Below are 23,693 nucleotides of genomic sequence, written 5' to 3'. Positions count from 1 at the left end.
AACCAGCGCCCATATGGGCTGCCGGCGCTTCAGACCAGGGTGTTAACCCACTGCGCCACAGTGCTGGCCCCGACATTTTAAAAGCAGGGCACAAAATCATGTTAGGGGCAATACTAGTTTTGTAAATACTTGCATAGAAAAGAATAGATGGATATAGAGCAAAATCTTAATGCTGAGAATTCAGTATCTATGAGGTATATGCAATTTCTACTAAGAAATTAAAAATAAAATTTAAATTTAAAAGTAAATTTAAATTTAAAAACACTTTGTGAGGCTGGTGCTGTGGCATAGTGGGTAAGGCCGCTACCTGCAGTGCCGGCATCCCATGTGGGTGCCAGTTTGTGTCCTAGCTGCTCTACTTCCAATCTGGCTCTCTGCTATAGCCTGGGAAAACAGTGAAGAATGGCCCGGGGCTTTGGGCCCCTGCACCCACGTGGAGGACCTGGAAGAGGCTTCTTGTTCCTGGCTTCAGATCAGCACAGCTCCGGTTGTTGCAGCCAACTGGGGAGTGAACCAGTGGAAGGAAGACCTCTCTCTCTCTCTCTCTCTCTGCCTCTCTCTCTCTTTGTGTAACTTTGACTTTTAAATAAATTAATTAAAAAAACCACTTTGTGAGGTTTATCATGACCAAGAGAAAAGCATCATTATTTAATGTAACTTTTAAAAAACTTTTTTAAAGGCTTATTTATTTTGAAAGTCAGAGTTACATAGAATGGGATCTTCCATCTGCTGGTTCACTCCCCAGATGGGTTGCAATGGCCAGAGCTGGGCTAAGCCAAAGGCAGGAGCCTGGAGCTTCATCTGGTCGCCCACATGGTTGGCAGGGGCCCAAGGACTTGGGCTATCTTCTCCTTTTCCAAGGCCATTTGCAGGGAGCTGGATTATAAGTGGAGCAGCTGGCACACAAATCAGACCCCATATGGAATGATGGTGTCGTGGACAGTGGCTTTACCTGCTATACCACACTGCTGGCCACTAATGTAACTTTTTTCCAAAATAGTGGTTTTCAATTTTTTTCAATCTTTTTCCTTATTAGTAAAGAACTTCTGAGCTTCACTCTAAATATATATACTATTTGTGAATTATATGCATATATAATATATACTTGTATTTTATAAAACATTAGCCAAAGAATTTAAGACTATATTAATATAAATGGAAATTTAGGGCAGATGTTTGACCATGATTAAGCTGCTGATTAGGACTGCTGTGTCACATATCTGAGTGCCTGGGTTCAGTTCCTGGCTCTGACTCCAGATTCCTGTTTCCTGCTAATATGGTTTACAGTAGACAGTGGCTCCCATAGGAGACCAGGATTGAGTTTGTGATGCCTAGCTTCTGCCTAGTGCAGTCCAGGCGTTAGTGGAGGGAACCAGAGATGGAGAAGCCCTCTCTTTCCTTTCTCTCTCTCTGCCTCTTCTTTCTTTTTTTTTCTTGAACTCTCTCTTCAATGTTCTTTGAACTTCCCCTTACAGTACTTGTTGACTATTGGTCTCGGTCTTGTGCTGGTATTTAGCCTTAGATGGAGTTTACCATCTGTTTTGGGCTGCATTCTCAAGCAATTCGACTCTGGGAAGACCCGGGCCTCGTGCACTGGGGGCTGCTACTGGCCTTACACTGTCCGCAGGCTGGGATTCAATCAGAAGGACTTTCTCTCTGTGTCTTAAACAAGCAAAAAATTTTTTTCTTTAAATAAAGGTTTATATATTTATGTGATCCCAAGAAATTACTTTATATATTTTTTAATTTTTTTCTACTCCACTTTGGAGATTTAGATCTGAACGTAATAGATAAAAATGAATATAACACACTATTTCTACTTTTTATAGGGATTATTTAAAACTAGCCGAATTTGGTTTCTTAAAATAGGTCATAGGATGCAGCATTTGAGCGAAGGAGCCAAAAGTCGGCAAGTGGGAAGTGGCGGTGACGGTGAACGCTGGGGCTCAGACAGAGGGTCCCGAGGCAGCATCAATGAGCAGATTGCTCTGGTGCTCATGAGGTTGCAAGAGGACATGCAGAATGTCCTGCAGAGACTGCATAAACTGGAAACACTAACTGCTTCCCAGGTAAGCTTCTGAATTTGTCTTACTGCCTTCTACTTGCCGATCCTATAAAGCAGTGTGTAATCTGTTACATTTATCGATTTTCATTGCTTTAACTAAAATGCTTGAAAGTAGGACTTGCAATGGGAGAGGTTTATTTCGGCTCCCAGTTTGGAAGTTCACAGTTCAAGATCAAGTGGCACCGTTAGTCTGCTCTCTGGTGGCAGAGGAACAATCCTATGTTGAGTCAGGAAGCAGAGAGGCACAGAAGGCAGGCTGTGCTTGTATACCCAACCTTCTCATGAGAACCACCTGCTGAGACCAAGGCCCCCAGGATCTATGTACCTCCCACCAGGGCCATCTCTTAGACATCATAATTAGGTCAGCTTTCCACCCTTACTTAGTTCAGTTGTTAATGTGCGACTTTGGGGTTTGAACTTCTCATGAATTTGGGAAGCTGGGTCCTGTTCAAGCCATAACAAAAGTATTGATTAGATTTCCCACAAATTTCATTGATTCTTGTAATAAGAAGGACCTAATTTTGAAAATATTGTGTGAGAAAAGACTGACCCTGGGACTAGTATTATGGCACAGTGGGTTAAGTTGCTGCCTGGTATGCTGTCATCCCATAAGAGCTGGTTGGAGTCCCAGCTCCTCCATTTCCCATCCAGCTGCCTGCCAATGCAACTAGAAAGGTAGGAGAATATGGCCCAAGTGCTTGGGCCCCTGCACGAGGGAGACCATATGAAACTCCTGGCTCTTGGCTTCAGTCTGGCTGAGCTCGGAACATTACAGCCATTTGGTGAATGAACCAATAGATGGAAGATCTCTTTCTTTCTGTCTCTCCCTCTCTGAAACTCTGCTTTTCAAAGAGATAAAAATAAATCTAAAAAAAAAAAAAAAAAAGGAAAACAGAAAAGTCTGACCCAGAAGCTAAGGACTGCTAGAAAATTTTCATAGTGTAAAATTAGTGGTACTATGTTGGAGGTAGCACTTGGGCACTTTGTATTAGAAACATAACTGGATGGGGGCTGGTGTTGTGGCTTAGTGGGTGAAGCTACTGCCAGCGATGCCAGCATCCCATGTGGACACCAGTTCATGTCTCTGCTGCTCCAGTTCTGATCCAGCTCCTGTGAATGGCCTGGGAAGGCAGCAGTAGATGGCTTCTAGTGGAACAGCTGGGCCCCTGCACTCACATGGAAAAACCCAGAGGTAGCTCTGGGCTTCTGGCTTCAGCCTGACATAGCTCAGTCCATTGCAGCCATTTGGGGAGTGAATCAGTGGATAAAAGATTCCCCCCCCCCCCCCCCCCGTCCTTTCTCTACCTTTGAAGTAAATTCAAACAAACAAACCCAGAAAGATAACTGCTGCTAAATGGTTTTCAGGGACTTAACCTTTACCAATCCCAACATCATTAAAATTTGTCATTAGGCAGTCATTGTTTTACAGTTAGCATTGTCTTCTGTGTTGAATTCTTTTAAAAAGTACTGATTGGGTAATACATTAAGTTACATTGCTTTTACACTTGAAATTTTTTTAAAAAGATTTATTTATTGGGGCTGGTGCTATGGTACAGTGGGTTAAAGCCCTGGCCTGCAGTGCTGACATCCCGTATGGGCGCTGGTTCAAGTCTCTGCTGCTCCACTTGCGTTCCAGCTCCCTGCTTATGTGCCTGGGAAAGCAGCAAAGGATGGCTCTAGTTCTTGGGCCCCCGTTCCCACGTGGGAGACCTGGAAGAAGCTCCTGGCTCTGGCTTCAGATCAGTGCAGCTCTGTCTTTTGCGGCCATCTGGGGAGTGAACCAGCGGATGGAAGACCTCTCTCTCTCTCTCTCTGCTTCTCTCTCTGCCTTTCAAATAAATAAATAAATAAATGAGTAAATCTTAAAAAGACTTTATTTGAAACGCAGAGTTACAGAGAGCGAGAGAGGGAGGGAGGGATGGGTCTTCCATCTGCTGATTTACTCCCTAAATGGCTGCAACAGCTGGAGCTGGGCCGACCCGAAGCCAGGAGCTTCTTCCAGGTCTTCCACATGGGTGCAGGAGCCCAAGGATTTGGGCCATCCTCTATTGCTTTCCCAGGCCATAGCAGAGAGCTTGATGGGAAGGGGAGCAGCTGGGACTGGAACCGGCACCCATATGGAATGCCAGTACAGCAGGAGACAGTTTACCCACATGCCACAGTGTTGGCCCCTACAGTTGAAATTTTAAAGCCAGAGAAGAGTTAAGAGTTCCCTGCTGTTTTCACAGCTCTACCCAGCCCACTGGCCTCTAGCTGTTCCTTGAACTTGCGGGCAGTTTCCCTCCCAGCCTAGGTCTTTAAACGTACTGCTCCTCTGTACAGAAAGAAATCTGGTTGTCTAGTTAGCCATAATTCTGAGCCTTTCCCGTCCACTCTGTTTCCAGTTGCTTGCAAGCCTTAGAAAGATGATGACATGTCTCATCTTTCTTTTTGTTTTTACTTTTTTGTATAGCACACATCACCATCTGACACACTGAATATTTTACTGCATTTTTTGTTATTATGTCTACCCTTCCACTAGAGTGTAAGCTCCATTAGGGCAGAGATTTTTGTCATTGTGCTCTCTCCTGTATCTCTGGCCCAGAAAAGTGACTGGTAAATAGAGATATTTATTGAAAAAAATAGAGATATTTATTGAATGAGTGAATGATCTCAGTAATCTTCATACAATTTTTCTCAACTTATTTAGAGTAATAAGCTTCTAGTAACTAGCATGACAATCTTGTCTTTGGATGAGCCAAGTTTCATAATTGGTCTGAAAGTGTTTCTGGGTAGTTTTTGGCTACCTCTCATTTTAAAACTTAACACTTATAGATCATATGTATTTTTTAAGATTTATTTATTTAAAAGGTAGAGTGACAGAAAGATGGAGAGATAGAGATTTGCCATCCTGTGGTCCACTCCCCAAATGCCTACAACATTCCAGGCTGGACCAGACCAAAGCCAGGAGTCATGAATTTCATCCAGGTCACCCTCATGGGTGGCAGGGACCCAAGTGCTTGGACCATCTTCCACTGCATTAGTAAGAAGATGAGTTGGAAGCACACAGTAGCCTGGACTTGAACCAGGCACTTCTATATGGAATGTGGGCATCTCAAGCAGTGGTTTAACCTGCTGATCCACAACACCTGCCCCAAAAGATCATTTCTTATGTCTGTTCTAAACCTCTTCTGATATAGCTTGTGAAGAACTTCCAAAATGGATCTTTGGATATTGTTTACAAAGTCTTTTTGTTTTAATTAATAAAGCTGTTCTCAGATGTGTTTGTAAATTGGTAGTTTGTATGGAAACTAAGGAATCCACTAAGAAAAGCTGGCGAGGTAACCTAATATAAAAGACATAAGAGTTTAAATTGATTTGAGTTTTTAGTTTGATAATTTTGTATAACTGGATCTAGAAAATATAAGATTTCAAAGGTATTTGTTTAGTTTACAATTTTAGGGGCCTTGTCCTATAGTCGTGATGGGTTTTGGCAAATAGCATAATTAGTGGAATAACAGAGAATAAGCAAATATTTCAGATTTTTTTAAAAAATAAAAGAGGAAATAGAAAAATGTCAGTTTTCATTTTATGAAAGCTAAATCACTTTCATTTGTATTTTTAGGCAAAATCATCAGAACTGCAGAGCAGTGTTCAGCCCTCCTCACAGGTAAGGAAGTTTTCTGAAACCTAAGTGTAAGGATTTCAGAGCGTGACAGTATATTCACAGTAAATGAGATCTTAAAGCATTCTGAATGAAATCTGTCCCGGAGAGTGTTGACCAAAAAATGACAAAAGATTGGCTCTGTGATTGTGTAAGTCTAAAAGTCTGCGTGCACATGCAGCTCTCAGATGCAGGGCCTCTCTCTCCCATTAGCAAGGGGGAGATTTGTTAGTAGTTTTGTATTTTCAAAATTGTGACCTATGTATGTTTTCCAGCTTATGTATGTAATCTTTTATAGAAAGGTAACAAGCTTTTTTATTTTCTCAGAGACCATCTTGGTGGCCCTTCGAGATCTCTCCTGGTGCATTAACTTTTGCTATCATATGGCCTTTTATTGCCCAGTGGCTGGTGCATTTATATTATCAGAGAAGGAGAAGGTAATACTGTTGTTTTATAATTTGAAATGGTATGTCACCTCTTAGAATCTGCAATAGACTGAGCTTTCAGTGGCCATTAGGAGGAGAGGCATACTTCATGGCCACTGTCATACTGAATATTCTATACTGATCCTCTGACTAAAACTATTAGAAAACATTATCTTGTCAATATCTAGGTACTTGTTAGACTTAAAATGTTTTTATTTGAGAGCATCTGATAGAGTTGTGTTTTGATTTAGACATTAACAAGAAAATTACTGTGTACTTCCTAAGTTTTATGGCTTACAAGGAAATAATGCTCTTAACATCTGATACTTATTTTGGGCCCTTTGCTAATATAGAGGACAGCAGACAGGTAAACAGAATGCCTGCTTGCTTTCTGTGTCTATGGACATTTCAGAAAATGTCAAGCCTGGTGGTTAAGGATCTCTAGAACTAGAGGGTGCTTTAATTGGAGAGCCAGAATTCCAGGACAGAAGTCCATTGACAGGAGATACCTCAGACAAGTTGCAGAATAAGAGACTAAAATCTCCGAACGTGCCCTGAGCCTGTCTGTGTTAGGAATAACCCTGAGGCCAAACTCCTTGGGTTCAAGGAAATCCTTAAATCCAATAAGCATCCTTTTTTGGATGCAATGTAAAGTGAATTATCTCCCATGGATGGACGGGCAGATACCTCACTGATAGCCTCATTATGTCTTCATTGTTTTGTCATCATTTCTCATTAAATAACAACAAGGAAAGGAAAGAAATAGGGCATTTAATAATGATGTCAGAATTTTCAAAAAGTTACAAGTTTAAATTTTGGAGGGGCATGTTTGTTCTTTACTAAAGAACTTGTTTCTAATTATTATATTTGGTAACAAAATTTACCCTTCTCTTGCATAAAAGTGATAAGCAGAGCTCCACTTCAGTTGTAATACTTTACAGTAGGTAGTCTGAAATACCTATGATGGTAGATGAATAATTTTAAGGATTTATTTATTTATTTGAAAGGCAGAGTTACAGAGAGGCAGAGGCAGAGAAACAGAGAGAAGTCTTTGATCTGCTGGTTCAGTCCCCAGTGGCCGCAATGGCCGGAGCTGGGCTAATCTGAAGCCAGGAGCCAGGAGCTTCTTCCAGGTCTCCCAGGTGGGTGCAGGGGCACACGTACCTGGACCATCCTCTGCTGCTTTCCTAAGCCATAGCCAAGAGCTGGATCCGAAGCAGAGCAGCCAAGACTTGAACTGGCGCCCGTATGGGATGCCAGCACTGCAGGTGGCAGCTTTACCTGCTATACACCACAGGTGTTCCTTACTGGTATGGTATAAGGTTTTTTCCTAAGTATTCCTTTTTAGTTGTTAGCAGATTCTCTGAGTAGAGAAACTGCTAATTTCATTTTCTACCTTGTTGAATCCTTACCAGTTCTTTCACTGTATGTTAAGTGCTTAATCCTTGCAAATTATTTGGCACCAGGCAGCTGCATTTTGATGATGCCTAAAGTTTTTATATTTTATTCCTTATTTATCTGACAGATTAACTGGAGCTAAAGATTAGCCTTATTTGATATGGTGACCCAGATTGAGTACCTGGTTCATGGCTTTGGCCTGGCCCAATCCTGGCTGTTGCAGGCATTTGTGGCGTGAAGAAGATAAGAGTTTTATCTTTCCTTTCTCTCTCTCTCTCTCTCTCTCTCTCTCTCTCTCTCTCTCTCTCTCTCTCTCTCTCTCTCATACACACACACACACACACACACACACGTTAAATGAGGAAAGGAGGGCTGTTAAATACAAAGGACTTGGGCAAAGCCGGTATCCCATATGGGCGCCGGATTCTGTCCCGGTTGCCCCTCTTCCAGTCCAGCTCTGCTGTGGCCAGGGAGTGCAGTGGAGGATGGCCCAAGTGCTTGGGCCCCTGCACCCGCATGGGAGACCAGGAGGAGGCACCTGGCTCCTGGCTTCGGATCGGCGCAGCGCCGGCTGTAGCAGCCAGCTGGGGAGTGAACCAACGGAAAGAAGACCTTTCTCTCTGTCTCTCTTTTACTGTCTATAACTCTGTCAAATAAAAAAAAGAAAAGAAAATATAAAGGATATAAAGAACTGTTCTTTTTTATACAAAGGACTGCTCTTTCGAAAGTGTTTACCTTGGAGGTAACCACTTTTCTTTATCAGACTATCTAGACTCCTAAATTTGCTGTGATGTAGTTTCCGTGGGGACACTGAGCTTTCAGATTTCCACAGATAATCAATAGAAACTGACTGAGACTGGAGGGGCTCTCGGGAGGAATGGTCTCTGTTCACCCCGGGGCGCAGATGGTGCTGACAGAAGTCAGACCAGGGGTCTGAGGACACGAACCAGTCTTAGTGGTGTCTCCCGAGCAGAGTTCAGCTGCATAAGGGAGCAGACAGAACTTATTCCTGTCCTTTTCTGTCACTTATCATACAGCACCCTCCCTTCTGTTTGCCAGTTAATTGGAAAAAAAAAAAAAAAAAAAAAAAAAGGAAAAAAAAGTAGAGAAAGATCTCTTTCAGAACCTGGAAAAAAAATCCTGAAGTTCTGAAGATAGTGATTTACTTTTATTCTCTTAGAATCAGAGGCCAAGTTGTCTGCCCTTTAAAATGTGCAGGGACCTTATACAGCGATCTGCTTCACAGGAAATTTGATATGTGCTGCAGACTGTTCAGGTACCCCACAGCTAGCATTTCTGATAAAAGCTCACTCCTGGCAGGTTGTCTGTAGAACCACCCACGTCTGTCTTGTCTTTGTTAACCATTTTAATTCCCTTCCTCCAGGGGCCAGATCTCCTTCTTGCTGCCAGATCTCCTTCTGTGCAGTTGATCTGATTATCTAAAATGTCACTCCTGCCAAGGAGGTGTACACAAGAGGATTTCTGCAGGGGATAAGGAAGGATCTGATTATGTAACGTCACTCCTGCCAGGGGGGTTGCCTCAGAGCATTGCTACCGCGAGCGCTGACTAATGAGTGGCAGGCATTTTGGCGTCCCGAGTGCTGGGGAGGCCTTGGAGCCTTTACTGCAGCGGAACCTTTCGCAGAATCGGTCCTGTGTGATTGCATTATCTTGAGCTAACGAGCCCGCCCCTTCCTGGAAGCTCATTCATTCTGCTGTCATGAAAACCTTATTATGGATCTAAGCTTTCAGTTTATGAGACTCCCTCTCCCCTGGCACCCAAACTGAGGTCTTCTGGAGTCTGAGAACTGCTTCATTTATCTTTGAATCCCTGGTGCTTGGCACAGTGCCTGGAATGTCGTAGATACATAGTATGGGTTGATTAAATAGTCCATTTTGTAACCTGGGAACCCCTTAGATGTCTACTAAGCTTTTTGTTTCACAAAGCTAAAACATTTGATAAAATTTGAAAAATGAGTAATTCCTTTTAGTCTTTTTTATATAAAATATTTTTTTATTTTTTAAATATTTTATTTATTTTGAGAGGTAGAGTTACAGACCCATATGGGTCCAGGGACCCAAGCACTTGGATCATCTGCTGCTGCTTTCCCAGGCCGTTAGCAGGGAATGGGATTGGAAGTGTAGCAGCCAGGACTTGAACCGGTACCCATATGGGATGCTGGCACCACAGGCAGAAGCTTTAGCCCACTACACCACAGCGCCAGCCCCTAAAATAAATCTTGAAAAACAAAACAAAACAAAACAAAAACCTCCTGCCACAGTAGCAGGGGGAGGGAGGGCCCCAAGAAAGGACTAGCCATAAGTATTTTTAAAAAAGATTTATTCATTTATTTATTTGAAAGGTAGACACACAGAGAACTCCCAAACACTGGTTCACTCCCCAAATGGCTGCAACAGTTAGGGTTGGGCCAGTCCAAACCCAAGAAACTGGAGTTCAATCCTGCTCACCCATGTGGGTGGCAAGGACCCAAGTTTTAGCCATCACCTGCTGCTCCCAGGAGACACAGTAGAGGGAAGTAAGAATAGGAACAGAGCAGGACCTGAGGCCAGGTGCTCTGATATGGGATATGCGCATCCCAAACTACATCTTACTAAACTGTTATGCCAGATGCTGGCCTCCCAAAATCTTAATCATAGAAAATAATCTAGAAGGTAAGAGAGGAGAAATGATTATTTAAATTATTAAATTGCTTGGTAATTTCAATCCCTGCAGTTGATCTTTTCTATTGGGCTATCTAACATAAAATAATTTCTTTTTTTTAATGTTTCTTTTTCTTTAAGGTTTATTTATTTGAAAGTCAGAGTTATACAGAGAGAGAGGAGAGGCAGAGAGAGAGAGAGGTCCTCTGCTGCTGGTTCATTCCCCAAATGGCCACAATGGCCAGAGCTGCGCCTATCTGAAGCCAGGAGCCAGGAGCTTCTTCCAGATCTCCCACGTGGGTGCAGGGCCCAAGGACTTGGGCCATCCTCCACTGCTTTCCTAGGCCACAGCAGAGAGCTGGATTGGAAGGGGAGCAGCCGGGACTTGAACTGGCGCCCTAATGGGATGCTGGCGCTTCAGGCCAGGGCTTCAACCAGCTGCGCCACAGCGCTAGCCCCAACATAAAATAATTTCATGAGGACCATTTGTCATTGTGTGGCTTTCTCCTGAATTTTTTTTTTTTTTTTTTTTTTGACAGGCAGAGTGGATAGAGAGAGAGAGACAGAGAGAAAGGTCTTCCTTTTTTTTTTTTTTTTTGCCGTTGGCACATTGCACTGATCCGAAGGCAGGAGCCAGGTGCTTCTCCTGGTTTCCCATGGGGTGCAGGGCCCAAGCACTTGGGCCATCCTCCACTGTACTCCCAGGCCATAGCAGAGAGCTGGCCTGGAAGAGGGGCAACCGGGACAGAATCTGGCGCCCTGACCGGGACTAGAACCTGGTGTGCCGGCGCCGCAAGGTGGAGGATTAGCCTAGTGAGCTGCGGCGCCGGCTGTTCCTCTTGAATTTGAATGAGAGAATTCCTTGGATGTGTTTCATATTCAGGTTGCTCTCGTATAATGACAGAAAATTATTTTTTACTCTCTTTTTAAAGAAAACTGAATTGAAGAAAGTGGTGTCTTACCCAAGAAGACTGCTGGGCCTGGATCACCTGAGAATGAAATGGATTGTGGAGTTCACAAGAAAATCTAGTTGTAATGATTACATTTCTTTTTGTTGTCCAGTAGTTTGGTTTGTGTACATATATATATATTTTTTGCACTACACAAATGATAATGTTTTAAGGACTAACATTGCTGATACTTGAATAATCAATCTCTACTAGGTTGTAAGTAGCATATATAGATAGATTTGCCCTGCACTTGAACTTGAAGGACATTAAATTATTAATTATTGTTTGGTAACATGTTTACCTGATTATCTCCCATAGAGAAATATAAGCTGCTTTTCCAAGGTATAGTTGTGATGAGAACAGATTTATAAATGGATATTTTTAATTTTCTAAGTTAAATATATAAGAAGGAATGCAAACCAGGCGTGAATTTCAAGTGAGATTAAATCACTTTGTATCTTAGTCACTTAATTGCCCTGCCATGTAGTAAAGAATTGCTGGGAGAATCTTCACATTCATTTTGCGGGCTGTCCTTGATCTATCTTGGGCATTCACAATTCCGAGTTTGGTGTTCTTTATTTGTTAATTATTACAAAGAGGAGTAGAGTCTCATGTATTAGACTTAACTTTTACAATGGATTCAAAGAGACACAACCTGCTGATGGAAATGATGAAGCCTGGGCTTCCTGGAGGCTTCAGGGTGGGTTCTATGCCTGCAGATGATGAGTAAGATTTTTATTCATATGCATTTATTACTTTCTAATCATGTTTCTTTCACTGATACCTAGTGTCTGCTTCATAGGGTGCTTTAAAATACAAAATGAAAACTTATTTATACTGTTTTTACAAAGGTTAAAAAGGAGACACATGAAAATCACTTTTCTGCAACTGGCGAACTATATGGACTGGACTCTTAACCTCTTAGTGCCTCAGATTTTCCTTCGGGGTATAATATTTCACATGTACCTGCTTCACAGGGGTATTGGAAGGCTTTGCAAGCTAACAGGCTGCATGTTTCCAAGGGAATAAGGCATGCCCAACTAATGGAAATGTAGGTCTCTGCTCATCTCCCACATTTAGACCAAATACCTAATTTAGGTTCTTGAAGACTTTGTTTAGAAAGTCATTTCTTCCTGTTTACCTTTCAAAACTTCCTGCTCACTTAGATGTACCTTGTGCTTTAACGATTTCCTGGATTCAAAGGCTTTGTTGTAAATAATTGTTAAGCAATCTCGGTTTGTATGGTGTTGGGTTTGGCATCATGTAGTCAGAGTTCTGAGTGAGAGGGAAAAAATCCATCTCCAGCACACAGGCTGCCTCTGTGTGTGCTTGAAGAGAAGGTATGATACAGTTTGCTTTGCCCAAGCTCTTTTTCTTTCATGTGACTTGGTGGTTATTTTTAAATCTCAGCTTGATTAAAATATGTTTGTCTAAAGGGATCTACTGATATTTGCTTTTAAAAACCTGCCCTCTACTTATTCCAAAAAAAAAAAAAAAAAAAAAATGAAGCAAGCAATTGAATTATATGTAAAAGTAAAATTTAGAACTTTGGATCAGGGATTATTTTCAAAAGCTAGATACCAATTTGGTATTAGAAAGTGGTAGCTTTTCTTTTAGTATTTAAGTAAACAAAATGCAATTAAGAATGTAAGCAGTTGTGATTCATTACAAGCAGGCAGGGGTAACTAACTCCTAGGGTTAACCATTTGTATCTTGTTCCAAAGTCTTATTTTATAGTTTGAAAAACACTTTGCACACAGTTCTTGTATATAAAAGTAAAGATGTAATTATCGGGTATAGTGTTTCTGCTTTGTTTAATGACAACCTCATTTTACATTTAAATTGGACAGCTATGGTATTTTTTTAATGACCAACTTATTTTCTGTTTATTGTAAAAATAAGTTAAAAATAAAAGGTTAATGAGAAATAAAATGGTATTTATTGTTACTTTTAGTTCATTGATTATGTACTAAAGATTAAATGAGAATAAATAGTGGGAATTTATCTAAAATAACCATGACCTTTTCAAAAGAAGCCATGTTATTAACATATAATTTGACAAAATTCAGAAATGGATGAATTTATATTAATTAGTTATCTGGTTGAGACTATTAGTGATCCAATCAAAATCTCCATTTCAAGTATTTTTTTTATTTATTTGAGAGGCAGAGAGATACATAGAGTAAACGTTCATCCACTGGTTCACTCTTCAAATGCCTACAACTGCAAGAGCTAGGCTAGGACTAAAACCAGGTCTCTCACAGTGGGTGTCAGGAGTGCAGTTATTTGAGCCATCCCACTACCTCTCCGGGCTGCATTTGTAGGAAGCTGTAATCGTGTGCGGGGGTCGGGGGGGGCAGTCAGGCAGGAACTGAGGTCAGGTAACTGATGTAGGATGTGGGCATCTCAACCACTAGGCTGAATGCCCACTCCAGGTTTCAATTTTTATACCAAATAAATAGCTCCGCACAGCCACTGAATCTTTATTCAGCCATCTTAAATATATATCGTTGGTCTTAGGAATGGGTTTTGTTTTTAATATACATCTGTAACTTGTAACTCCTACATAGTGATAAATGTGATGCTACTTATTTGGATCATTTAAGATATGAGTGGGGCGTGCTGCATTCCAGTTTGAGTAAGATTTGCCTCCCTAAACTCATGCAGATGTTTAAACCCTAAAGTCTGGGGTTGGAACTTGGCCTGATGGTTAAGCAGTCAGTTGGGGCACCCACATCTCATATTGGAGGGCCTGGTTTTGTGTGCCAGCTCTGCTCCAGTTTGTAGCTTCCTGCTAATACAAACCCCAAGAGGCTGCAGATAATGGCTTGAGTGGGTTGCTGCCACCCATGTGAGACCTGATTGAAGTTCCCATCTTTTGGGCTGGCCCAGTCCCAGCTGTTGAGGGCAACTGCGGAGTGAACCAATGGATAGGAGCTCTCGTCTTTTTTTCTCTGATTCTCTGCCTCTCAAATTTTAAAGTACCAGAGTGATGAAATTTTTGAGACTACCAGTCTCTTGCCTAGAGTTTATTTTTTGCTGTCAACATTCTGGGAGCTGACAGGATTGTGGGTAGAAAACTGGATGTCTTAGCATTTGGAGTGCATATAATAAGGCCCTTAAAAGGTATTTAAGGCCCATTTTCAGTATTACTGAGGTGACAACTTTATTTGGATACTTTGAAGAGTGTGGTAAGGGTCTCTATTTATGAAGGGATGGGTAGGGTGCAAGGGAACCATAAGGAATAGTTTTGTACTATAAATATTACTTTTTGGGGACTCCTGTAATAAAGTACCATAGACTAGGCAGCTTAACAGAAATTCATTTTCTCATAGTTGTGGAGTCTAGATCCAAAGTCAGGAGCCATGAGCTTTTTGCAGGTCTCCCGTGCAGATGCAGGGGCTCAAGGGCTTGGGCCATCTTGTACTGCTTTCCCAGGCCATAGCAGAGAGCTGGATCAGAAGTGGAGTAGCCAAGACTCGAATGCTGCTGTCTGGGGCTTTCACCCACTGTGCCACAGTGCCGGGCCCAAGTCTAGACTTGAAATCAAATTATCAACATGGCTGATAACTTCTGAGGCCTCTCTCCTGGCTTGTAGATATGATGGTCTTTTCCCTGTGTCCTCAGATGGGCTTCCCTGTGTGTGTGTGGGCACCTGTAGACTATAATCTAATACAGGTGTCAATCATGTTGGACTAGGGCCCACCCCAGTGATCCCATTTTAATTCAGTCACCACTTCTAACACCCTAATCTCCAAATTCAGCTACATTTTGAGGTACTGGGGGTTAGAACTTCTACATGTGTTTTGGTGGGGGGCACATTTCAGCCCATAACAAATACCTGGGGAGGTAGTAACAGAAACTCTGTTGCCACCTACTCAGGTCTTATTTTGAGAGGAATGAGCAGTAGTAGGTACAGAGACAGATGGGGCCTGAAGAGGGCCACCTAGGAGCTGACATCTTCTATCAGCCGATCAGGACCCACAGGGAAGAAAATGTGGGAATCAACATTCCTACCTCACTTCTATCTTACTGGATTTATCACTGATATCCCAATACTCTCCCTCCCCCCACTGGCCAATCTGAAATTGAGAAGACGAGAAGTGTGTTGACATCCACTCAGATCAGATTCCCAAGGCTTGAGAAGGGTGAAGCGGATCTGGAATGGGCAGACGATCTTCTGCCTGCACCTGTCCCTGGCATCCCTCATGTTGACGCTATATGGGGTGGGGGCTACATTTGGCAAGGATCAGGCAGGGGTATTCAGAGGAAAAGTGGATCTAGTAGTCTGCTTCTTAAATGCAATCAAACTAATTATTTTAACTTCTCCCTTCTATCCTTAGAGATGTCTCTAGTGCCAACTCTCAAGCCTTTTAAGAGGATTTTCATAGTGTAAGTTCTGTCAATAATTGACTTTTCTTCATGACTCACCAGTGATTTAGTTTTCTGAAGTCTTTCGTCTTTTCTTTTCCTATTCTCTTTAGACTTGTGATTGCTCTAGTTACTATGGTTGGATAACCAGTTACACCAAAGCTTTGTGGCAGAAAGTAGCCCAGTTGCTCAGGTCAGAAATTAGGTGTCACACCTGGCTCCTCCAGTTCTCATTTGCTTCATCCCATTCATTAGCAAGTCCTGTTCAGTCTACTCTGTATCTTAAATTCAGTGGGCTGCTGCAATAGCTTTTATTGTACTCATGGACTGAGGGCCTCACAAGTCACCTGAACTCATGCTCACTCATCTGGTGGTTGCTTCTGTGATAACACAAGACAGCTGGAGGCTGGCATAGTTGGAGGCCTCTGGACATCTGTTCTCATGTGGCGTCTCCATGTGGTTTTTCCAGCACAGCGGCTTCAGGACTGCAACTCAGGCTCCCGAGATGCATGTCTCAAGAAGAAGTAGAAAGCTGTATTATGCTGAGTTATTTCTACCACTTTCTTCATTAGAAAGAAGTCACTCAGACTGGCCCATATTCAAGGGAGGAGAATTAGACTCCGTATTTTGTGGAGATGCAAAAGAATTTGAAGATACACCATTTTTATGAACTCTCCAATTGGTTTTTTGAGTTCTTTATTTGGGTGTCTCACAGACATTTCAGTCTTGGTATGCCTACCCACCCTGTCCATCGTTCCGTTTCAGGGCATACACCACAACGATACAGTTGCTTAGGCCAGAAATTAGGTGTTAAACTTGGTTCTCCCATCCTCGCATGCTCCTCATTCCATTCATTAGCAAGTCCTGCTGAGTCTGTCCCTGGACTGTTTCTTGAATCCAGGAAGGTTGGTGCAATAGCTTTCATAACACACTCTCCTTCCTTCAATTACTGCCCATCCATTTCTCACATGGTTAAAAGAATAACCCATCCATGGTTGGGCTGTTACTAATGGAAAAATCTGGTATAAACAGAAAAAGTTTATACAGTTTTCTGGGTTCTGAGCAGGTTTGTAATTGGCTAAAAATAATTTTTTCCTGGCCAATGGAAAAATTATTGGACCTCAATGTCCTTCTAGATGTTTTGAGCATAATGATATGGTTTCTCCTAATTACCATCTTTCAAACCTGCAACTAATTCAAATATAAGGTACATTGGTAGCTTTTTGGAAAAAATATTTTCTGTATTTAACATTTAGTAGGGGTGGGGAAGAGTTATTTCCCATGGACAAGAACTGTATATGGCTGCTATGGAGGAGGAAATACAATTTTTTATGAACTCTCATGATTTCTGAGTTGGGATGGCCCCCATAACAATAGATTGACTAGTAGGCTAATGTACGGGGGCACATAGTGCAAGGAACCTCAGCAAAAACCACCCAAAGCAGAGGCTTAGAACTCCGGTGCATACAGAAACTTCCACACAGGACAATAAATCTGGAGAAAAATGACAGGACAAAGACAAATGATTTTAAGCTTTGAGAGGTAGGAAATGTTAGGCAGGGAACTAGAACAGGAGGAAAACCAATGAAGTAAGGTTCATAGATTCCTCTAGGGCTATCTTTGGGCTAGGACTCTCGAGCTGTCTCCAGAAAAGAATTTATGTCCTGCCTTTAGGATATAAATGCTGTATTCTAAAGAAAAGCAGGATAAGGAGACAGCTATGCTCCACTGGTTGTTAGCACAGAAACAACTTCTTAGGTAAAAGAGGTATATTCTGGGATGACACATTGATTTCCTTCATGGCCAAAGATCCATAGGTTTCTATTGGTAGCAGTCAATGGTCTTTAAAGGCCTGTATACACAAGTGCACACACACACACACACACACAACTGTCAAAAACCACTTCCATTACCTCATTGTTCTTGTTCTTTCTCAAGGATTTTCCTTAGCAAGTGTCTGAACCTACATCTTAACAGGGGTAAATTTAGAAAGTGAATCTCTTGTTGCCAGTAAATACCATTAGAGCATGCCTTACCTGGTGGCACACTTTCAAGTGATTGTAGTTACATGTGCTAGGTCTATAATAGCAAACTGCTTATAACTTTCCATGCAGGAACAGTTTTCTGCATTGGAAATAGGCTCACGGCACATTTCCCTGATTACTCAGTAATGTTTTATGGCCCTGATGAGATGGATAGCCTAGGCAGCAACCAAACTGGTTTATCCATTAATCTGGCTTCACTCATTCGAACTCTCCTGAGTAACCATTATTAATAACCAATTTACAGGTGCGCCATCAGGTGCTCAGAGGTAAACTCACCCACAGGGCTTTTTAATGCAGCAGAGCAGTGGTTTGAACATTTGCGTGGGACTCCAAAGCCCTTTTTCTTTCTACTGCTTGGAAATACAACAGAAAATTCTAGGCTTCCATGAATTTAAGGGAAAGCTATAATTCATATTAAATGAAGTTTTAACATCTGTATTTTCAACACTATCAGAAGGAGCGACTATTATGAGCATTAAATCTAAGGAGTTATTACTGAAACAAGCTCAGTGAAACTTGACCCATGGGTTCAGTTACATAGCACAGGCTATAATGGTGTGTCTTTCACTGTAACGGTGTTATACTTGTTTTTTTTTTTTTTTTTTTTTTTTTTTTTATCTTTTATTTAATGAATATAAATTTCCAAAGTACGTCTCATGGGTTACAATGGCTTTCCCCCCCATACCGTCCCTCCCACCCACCACCCTCCCCTTTCCCACTCCCTCTCCCCTTCCATTCACATCAAGATTCATTTTCGATTATCTTAGTATACAGAAGATCAGCTTAGTATAACGGTGTTATACTTGTATTATCCTTGTCAACTACATTATGGCAGTGCTCTGACCGGAACGGTAATGGAAAGTAAAAACACAAAAGCCAATGTGCAAAAGAAACAATAGTATTTAATAGATGACACCATTAGCAAAAAACTTTCCTAAAGTGCAATTAGATTTGTTCTTTTTAATTAAATTCTCCATGAATCTAGGGTATGACCTGTGTGTCTGTCTGTCTGTATCTTAACAGAATGATATTCACACTCACTCTACCTATTAAGCAAAATAAAATTTTTAAAGATATTCTGCCCCTGATAGTGTACATTTTAAACAAACAACTATAAGAAGTATCTAATTTTCTATGCATGTTGAGCAAGCTACAGTATGTCACACCTAACCCTTTTAGTGCTATTTTAAACACACATTGTAGAGGAAGCACTAAAAATCAGTCAAGGCAGCAAAAATGTAGTAAGGTAAACGAAGACATTAGCCTTGCTCATTCCTCATTCTCTAAAGGAGTTAGGCTGCAGCACAAAGGAATTTACAGCTGCATTTGAGGTCTCAAATATGGCCTTTAAATAATTGCCCTGGAGACCAAACATTTGCAGGCAACCATGTGCAATAAGTTGCTTTCAAATGAAATTATGATTTTTCCTCCATTATTTTAACATAAAGCTGAATGGAGGACTGAAAGCATCAGCTAAAGAGAAAGAAAATCGAATTTATGACTTTCTCTATACCATGGTAGTGTCATTCTAATTTTATTGGTGCTTTTCGTAAAGTGCAGTCAACAAAATAAATAAGATGAAGAAAGTTTTAAAGATTTATATACAGTTCTGAGATCGAGATAAATTACAGATTATATTCCTTAGTTTTTTAACTCTTGTGAAAGCTGTAACATACATTTAAAGGTCACTGACCCAGGTAACGTAATGACTTTTTCCCCACATGTCGATCAGCCTAGTATTAAGGAGTATATAACTATGCGAGCTGCTTCTATAACACAGGTTAGCCTTAGGAGAGTGAATGTGCTATAGACTAAATCCAGATACAGTCAGGTGCTGAGCATTATTCCTGGCTTCAAAATAAGATGTATCTGTTTCGCCATCTGGTTGGGGGATGAAAGGCATAGTTTGATGCTGAAGATTTTCCCAGTCCACATCGCTGAAGAGAGGATGAAGTTTCAGCTCTTGGGAAAAATTTAAAATAAAACAGAATATTATGACACCATTACCTAGATAAGTACTGCTTTACAGAGAATGCCTCAAATATTCCAGGGTACCTCAAAAAGGTTGTGGAAAAATAGAATTAAAAGATAAGTTTCTTTTGGTGCAAAAAAAGTAAAATCTGTGCATACAAGGGGTCTCCAAAAAGGTCATGGAAAATATGTATTATGAAAAAAACTATGCATGGAATTCAAAATCTTTTGCACCAAAGTAAGTCTGCCTTTTTAAAAGAAAATTTATTTAGTTATTTGAGAGGCAGAGAGCCAGAGTGCACTTCCATCCACTGGTTCACCTCCTAACTGCTCTCAATGGCTTGGGCTGGGATGAACCTGGGAGGCAGCAAACCAACCAAGGTCTCCCATCAGGATGGCAGGAATCCAATTACTTGTGCCATCACCACTCCCATCAGAGTCTGCATTAGCAGGAAGCTGGGGTCAAGAGCCAGAGCTGGGAAGGAAACCCAGGCACTCCAAATGCCCACCCCTTTTAATGCCGTTTTCTACAAACTTTTTGAAGCACCCTTATATCTTGCCCTGCTTTATTATCCCAGTCTCACAGATGTTTGATTAATGTCTACCTGTCTACTAGGCCACATACTTCCACAAAGGTCCACCCTGTGTCCTTTTATACAACACTTGGCATGACTGGTGACTGGTTTGTATTTGTCCCAAGTGAATGGCTGATTTGTCCTAACTGAAACCTACCTTTCACACTGCTGCATCTTCTCACACGATGCATGACTTGAGAGAACTGAAAGGTTAGCCTTCTTCTTGCTCCCTGACAGTCTCCCATACCACTGGATCTTGCATGACTAATGCTATAGTTCTTTCCAATTCTTACTACCTGTGCAATCTTTAGCACTGTTTATTGCCCTGGATAACCTGAGCATGAAGCTTACCCTCCACTTCCTTACTTTCTCCCCTTTGCTCCTCCCTTCACCTTCCTCACAGAGATTTCAATATACACATGGATGACACTTCTAACACATTCTCTTCATGGTTCTTTGATGCCCTTGATTTTGCTGACTTGCAACTTTACAGCATAGTGACTAACTAGAAGTATGGCTATACACATAATCTATATCACAGCGCTGCTCTACTTTCAAGATGTCAAGCTTTGCTTACTTGTTTAACTACCTTTTTGTTACCTGTAACCCTTCCTATTTCCTTGTACCTACTAAAATAGAAATACGCTTGTCTGACGACACTGTGACATTTGCTTGCTAGACACACACCACTTCTCAACTCTTCACTTTCTTAACTCCTTTTTTTTTTTTTTTTTTTCTTTTTTGAGAGGCAAAGAGAGAGAACTCCTATCTGCTTGTTCACTCCCCAGATGGTTGCAATGGCCAGGGCTGGGCTGGGCTGAAGCTGGGAGCCAGGCACTCAATCCAGGTATCCCATGTGGGTGGCAGGCATTCAATCACTTGAGCCATCACCTCCTGTCTCTCTAGATCTGCAGCTGGAGTCAGAGGTCAAAGCCAGGAACTGAACCCAAGATAATCGAATCTGCAACATGAGTATCTTCACAACTAGTCTTTACCCTTTAGGCCAAATGCCCACTCCAATCCTTCAGTTCTTGAGGCAGTAATGAAGATGTTGGCAAAAAAGAAGTACAAGGCAGGGAACAGTTCTGGGGGAGAAAAAATACCCAAATTTGAGGAAGATATTCAAGTTGATTATGCAGGAAAGGATTATGTACCTGGACTGGGGGTGATGGGTTGGGGAATCGTATGTATTAGTTGGTTTTCCCTAACACTAAAAGAATGGTAATGAAGAGGGATAATATAGCAAAACTAATTCACATTTAGACAATTTGTCTCTTAATGTTCAAAATAAGTAACTGAGCAATGGATACTTCAAAATTTACTCTAGGACAGTGGTTGTCACGGATGTGATTTTGCCCCTAGAGGGCATCTGGCATTATTTGGAGACACATTTGATTGTCACAACTGTGGGGACATCTACTAGGTAGAGGCTAGGGATTCTGTTAAACATCCTACAATGTACAAGAAAGTCCCCACAGTAAGGAATTGTGTCAGTTGTGTCTAAGCTGAAAAACACCACAGATTTTTGTTTCTTTCTTTAATGATCAATTTACACAGTGAAGCAGATTACAGGAGCATTCTTCAGTTAAAAACCAGTTGTTTTAACAAACTCAGAATCCTTTGTGGGTTCAGTTTAAATGGAAATGTTTAAAGTTGAGAGTCATAAAGCTTCCTATCACATCCAGATAACACAGATGAAGAATCACTGCTATGAGCTTTCTGCTTCTTTAAATGCACATAAAACACTTCCAGGGGGCTGAAGTTGTGGTGTAGTAAGTTAGTAAATCCACCACCTATGATGCCCGTAACCCTTATAGGCCCTGGTTCATGCTCTGGCTGCTCTGCTTCTGATCCAGCGAATGGTCTGGGGAAGCAGCAGCAGAAGGCGCAAGTGCTTGGGCCCAGCCCTGCCGCACATGTGAGAGACTTGGATGAAGCTCTTGGCTTCAACCTGGCCTAGACCTGGCCATTGTGGCTATCTGGGGTGTGAACATGGATGGAAGATCCCTCTCTAACTGCCTTTTAAATAAATACATAAATCTTTTATTTTAAAATAAAACTTCCAATGTACAATATATTATTAAAATATCGCTGCAGCCTGAAAGTTTCACTTTTAGAAACTATTGCAGCTGTGACCATGGCTGAAGGTGCCTTAGACTATTATTCATTTCCTCTATTTTTCTTTTGTTTAAGCTGATTACTTTTGCCCCAATATTCTTCATTCTGATGTAATTCTTTCTCCAACCAGTGGTATAATAAGGCAGGTTGATATCTAGAGTCCTATTAATAATAAAATATTTACTCAGCTTGAGACTAATTACATAAGTCATTGTCTGCTGTACAGTAATGAGCTGGCATAAAAGCCCCTACGAAAACCCTCAAATGGTTCATAATGTACCATGTTTGTCTCCTTTGTCGGACAACCCATAATCCAATACACTCACCAATAAATAATGGTATCAGAAACAAAGGAATAAGAATTACAGAAGGTCTTCCTAAGACAATTTCCTGTATTAGTCGATGGTTAACTTTAATAGGCTTTTAAAAAAACCTGACACTGCTAAGATAAGATTCTTTCAGACACTTCCTTGAGATGAGTAAAATGCAGTGATAAATATTGCAACTTGATTGTAATGAATTTTAATGTAGAACAAAAAGAAATGTATCAGTGCATACCTAGAGATCAGAAATAAAATGAGGCATGTTTTTACCAATCTAGCAGTCAGATTATCTGTGCCATTATACTGGAACCTGTTATGTTAGGTATTTGCACCACCTGCATCAATCAATGGTAACAGATTTTGTGAACACAAAACCTTACCTTTCATTCCAGCTCTCTTTGTATTGTCAATGGTTAACAGTATATCTACTGCACTTTGAGCCTTCTCAGATAACTTCTCTTCACCTTCTGGCCAAGGGATATCTACAAATACAAAAATGCAGAGAAGTTTGCTAATCACTGTTCAAAATTTACAGAGAGGCCGATCTATCTTAACAGGAGAAAAGAAATCACCTCTTTTCAGAATATTCTGGAACACTTGTTGTGGTGTTTCATCATTGAAAGGGGGAATGCCCGTTAGAAATTCAAACAAGCACACTCCAAGTGCCCACCAGTCTACTGCAGGACCTGGAATTTAAGAGGAAATAGCTGAGCTTGCAAGCATTTTCTACAACTATTTGATCAGCTGAGACATTACTGCATGGATATTGGGGCATAATCAAGGCATTCATTGCCTACTTTCTTCTGTGTTTATAAGCTGAAACCCAAAATGCCTTCACAAAGGTATTGTGACAGTTACTTTCCCCTTTTTCAATTTCAGATTATAAGTGTCATAGCTAGGTGGATAAAAGGTAAGTCATCTTCATTTATTAACTAAAAATTCTTATTTAAAATAGGATACTTCTCAATTTTAAATTAGGAAATAATAACACTTGGATGATTCTTCTATATCATTTATTTCACCTAAAGTACAACACGATAGCCTGGCTCTAGGGAAAGCCTTAATTACAGAGTGCTTTAGTGTGACTTCATTTCTTTTAAGAACATAGAGGACACATTAGTTTAGCAAAGAATATTCACTTAAGCAGT

The 23,693-nt window shown here is 41.1% G+C and overlaps 2 protein-coding genes across 25 annotated transcripts in view; one reads left to right on the top strand and one right to left on the bottom strand.

Moving 5' to 3' along the window:
- The window catches only part of ACBD5 (acyl-CoA binding domain containing 5), a 60,207-nt gene extending 44,703 nt beyond the window's left edge, over positions 1–15,504 (top strand). For 11 of the 20 annotated variants that reach the window (XM_070056104.1, XM_051820981.2, XM_051820975.2 and 8 more), the window contains 5 exons: positions 1,870–2,069; positions 5,670–5,714; positions 6,036–6,145; positions 7,141–7,275; positions 11,125–13,074. In XM_070056104.1, the coding sequence (XP_069912205.1) occupies positions 1,870–2,069; positions 5,670–5,714; positions 6,036–6,145; positions 7,141–7,240 (455 nt within the window). In that variant the 3' untranslated portion in view covers positions 7,241–7,275; positions 11,125–13,074. Of the gene's footprint in view, positions 1–1,869; positions 2,070–5,669; positions 5,715–6,035; positions 6,146–7,140; positions 7,276–11,124; positions 13,075–15,485 lie in introns of those variants that run through there. The other 9 variants (XM_070056109.1, XM_070056106.1, XM_070056111.1 and 6 more) reach the window with 2 other exon arrangements.
- A 2,936-nt stretch (positions 15,505–18,440) lies between these two features.
- MASTL (microtubule associated serine/threonine kinase like) overlaps positions 18,441–23,693 on the bottom strand; it is a 32,865-nt gene continuing 27,612 nt past the window's right edge. For 3 of the 5 annotated variants that reach the window (XR_011381735.1, XM_008268000.4, XM_002717280.5), the window contains 3 exons: positions 23,118–23,231; positions 22,926–23,027; positions 18,441–19,520 (listed from right to left, as the gene is read on the bottom strand). Coding sequence is in view for 4 of the 5 variants with exons in the window: in XM_008268000.4 (XP_008266222.2) it covers positions 19,363–19,520; positions 22,926–23,027; positions 23,118–23,231 (374 nt within the window). In the remaining variant the exon portion in view is untranslated. Of the gene's footprint in view, positions 19,521–21,099; positions 21,190–22,925; positions 23,028–23,117; positions 23,232–23,693 lie in introns of all 5 variants that reach the window. The other 2 variants (XM_051820966.2, XM_070056099.1) reach the window with 1 other exon arrangement.

Source organism: Oryctolagus cuniculus, chromosome 13, assembly GCF_964237555.1.
Source record: "Oryctolagus cuniculus chromosome 13, mOryCun1.1, whole genome shotgun sequence".
In the NCBI taxonomy this organism is placed as follows: domain Eukaryota; kingdom Metazoa; phylum Chordata; class Mammalia; order Lagomorpha; family Leporidae; genus Oryctolagus; species Oryctolagus cuniculus.
The sequence above is the reverse complement of the archived record's forward strand: the minus strand, read 5'-3'. Positions and strand labels throughout refer to the sequence as shown.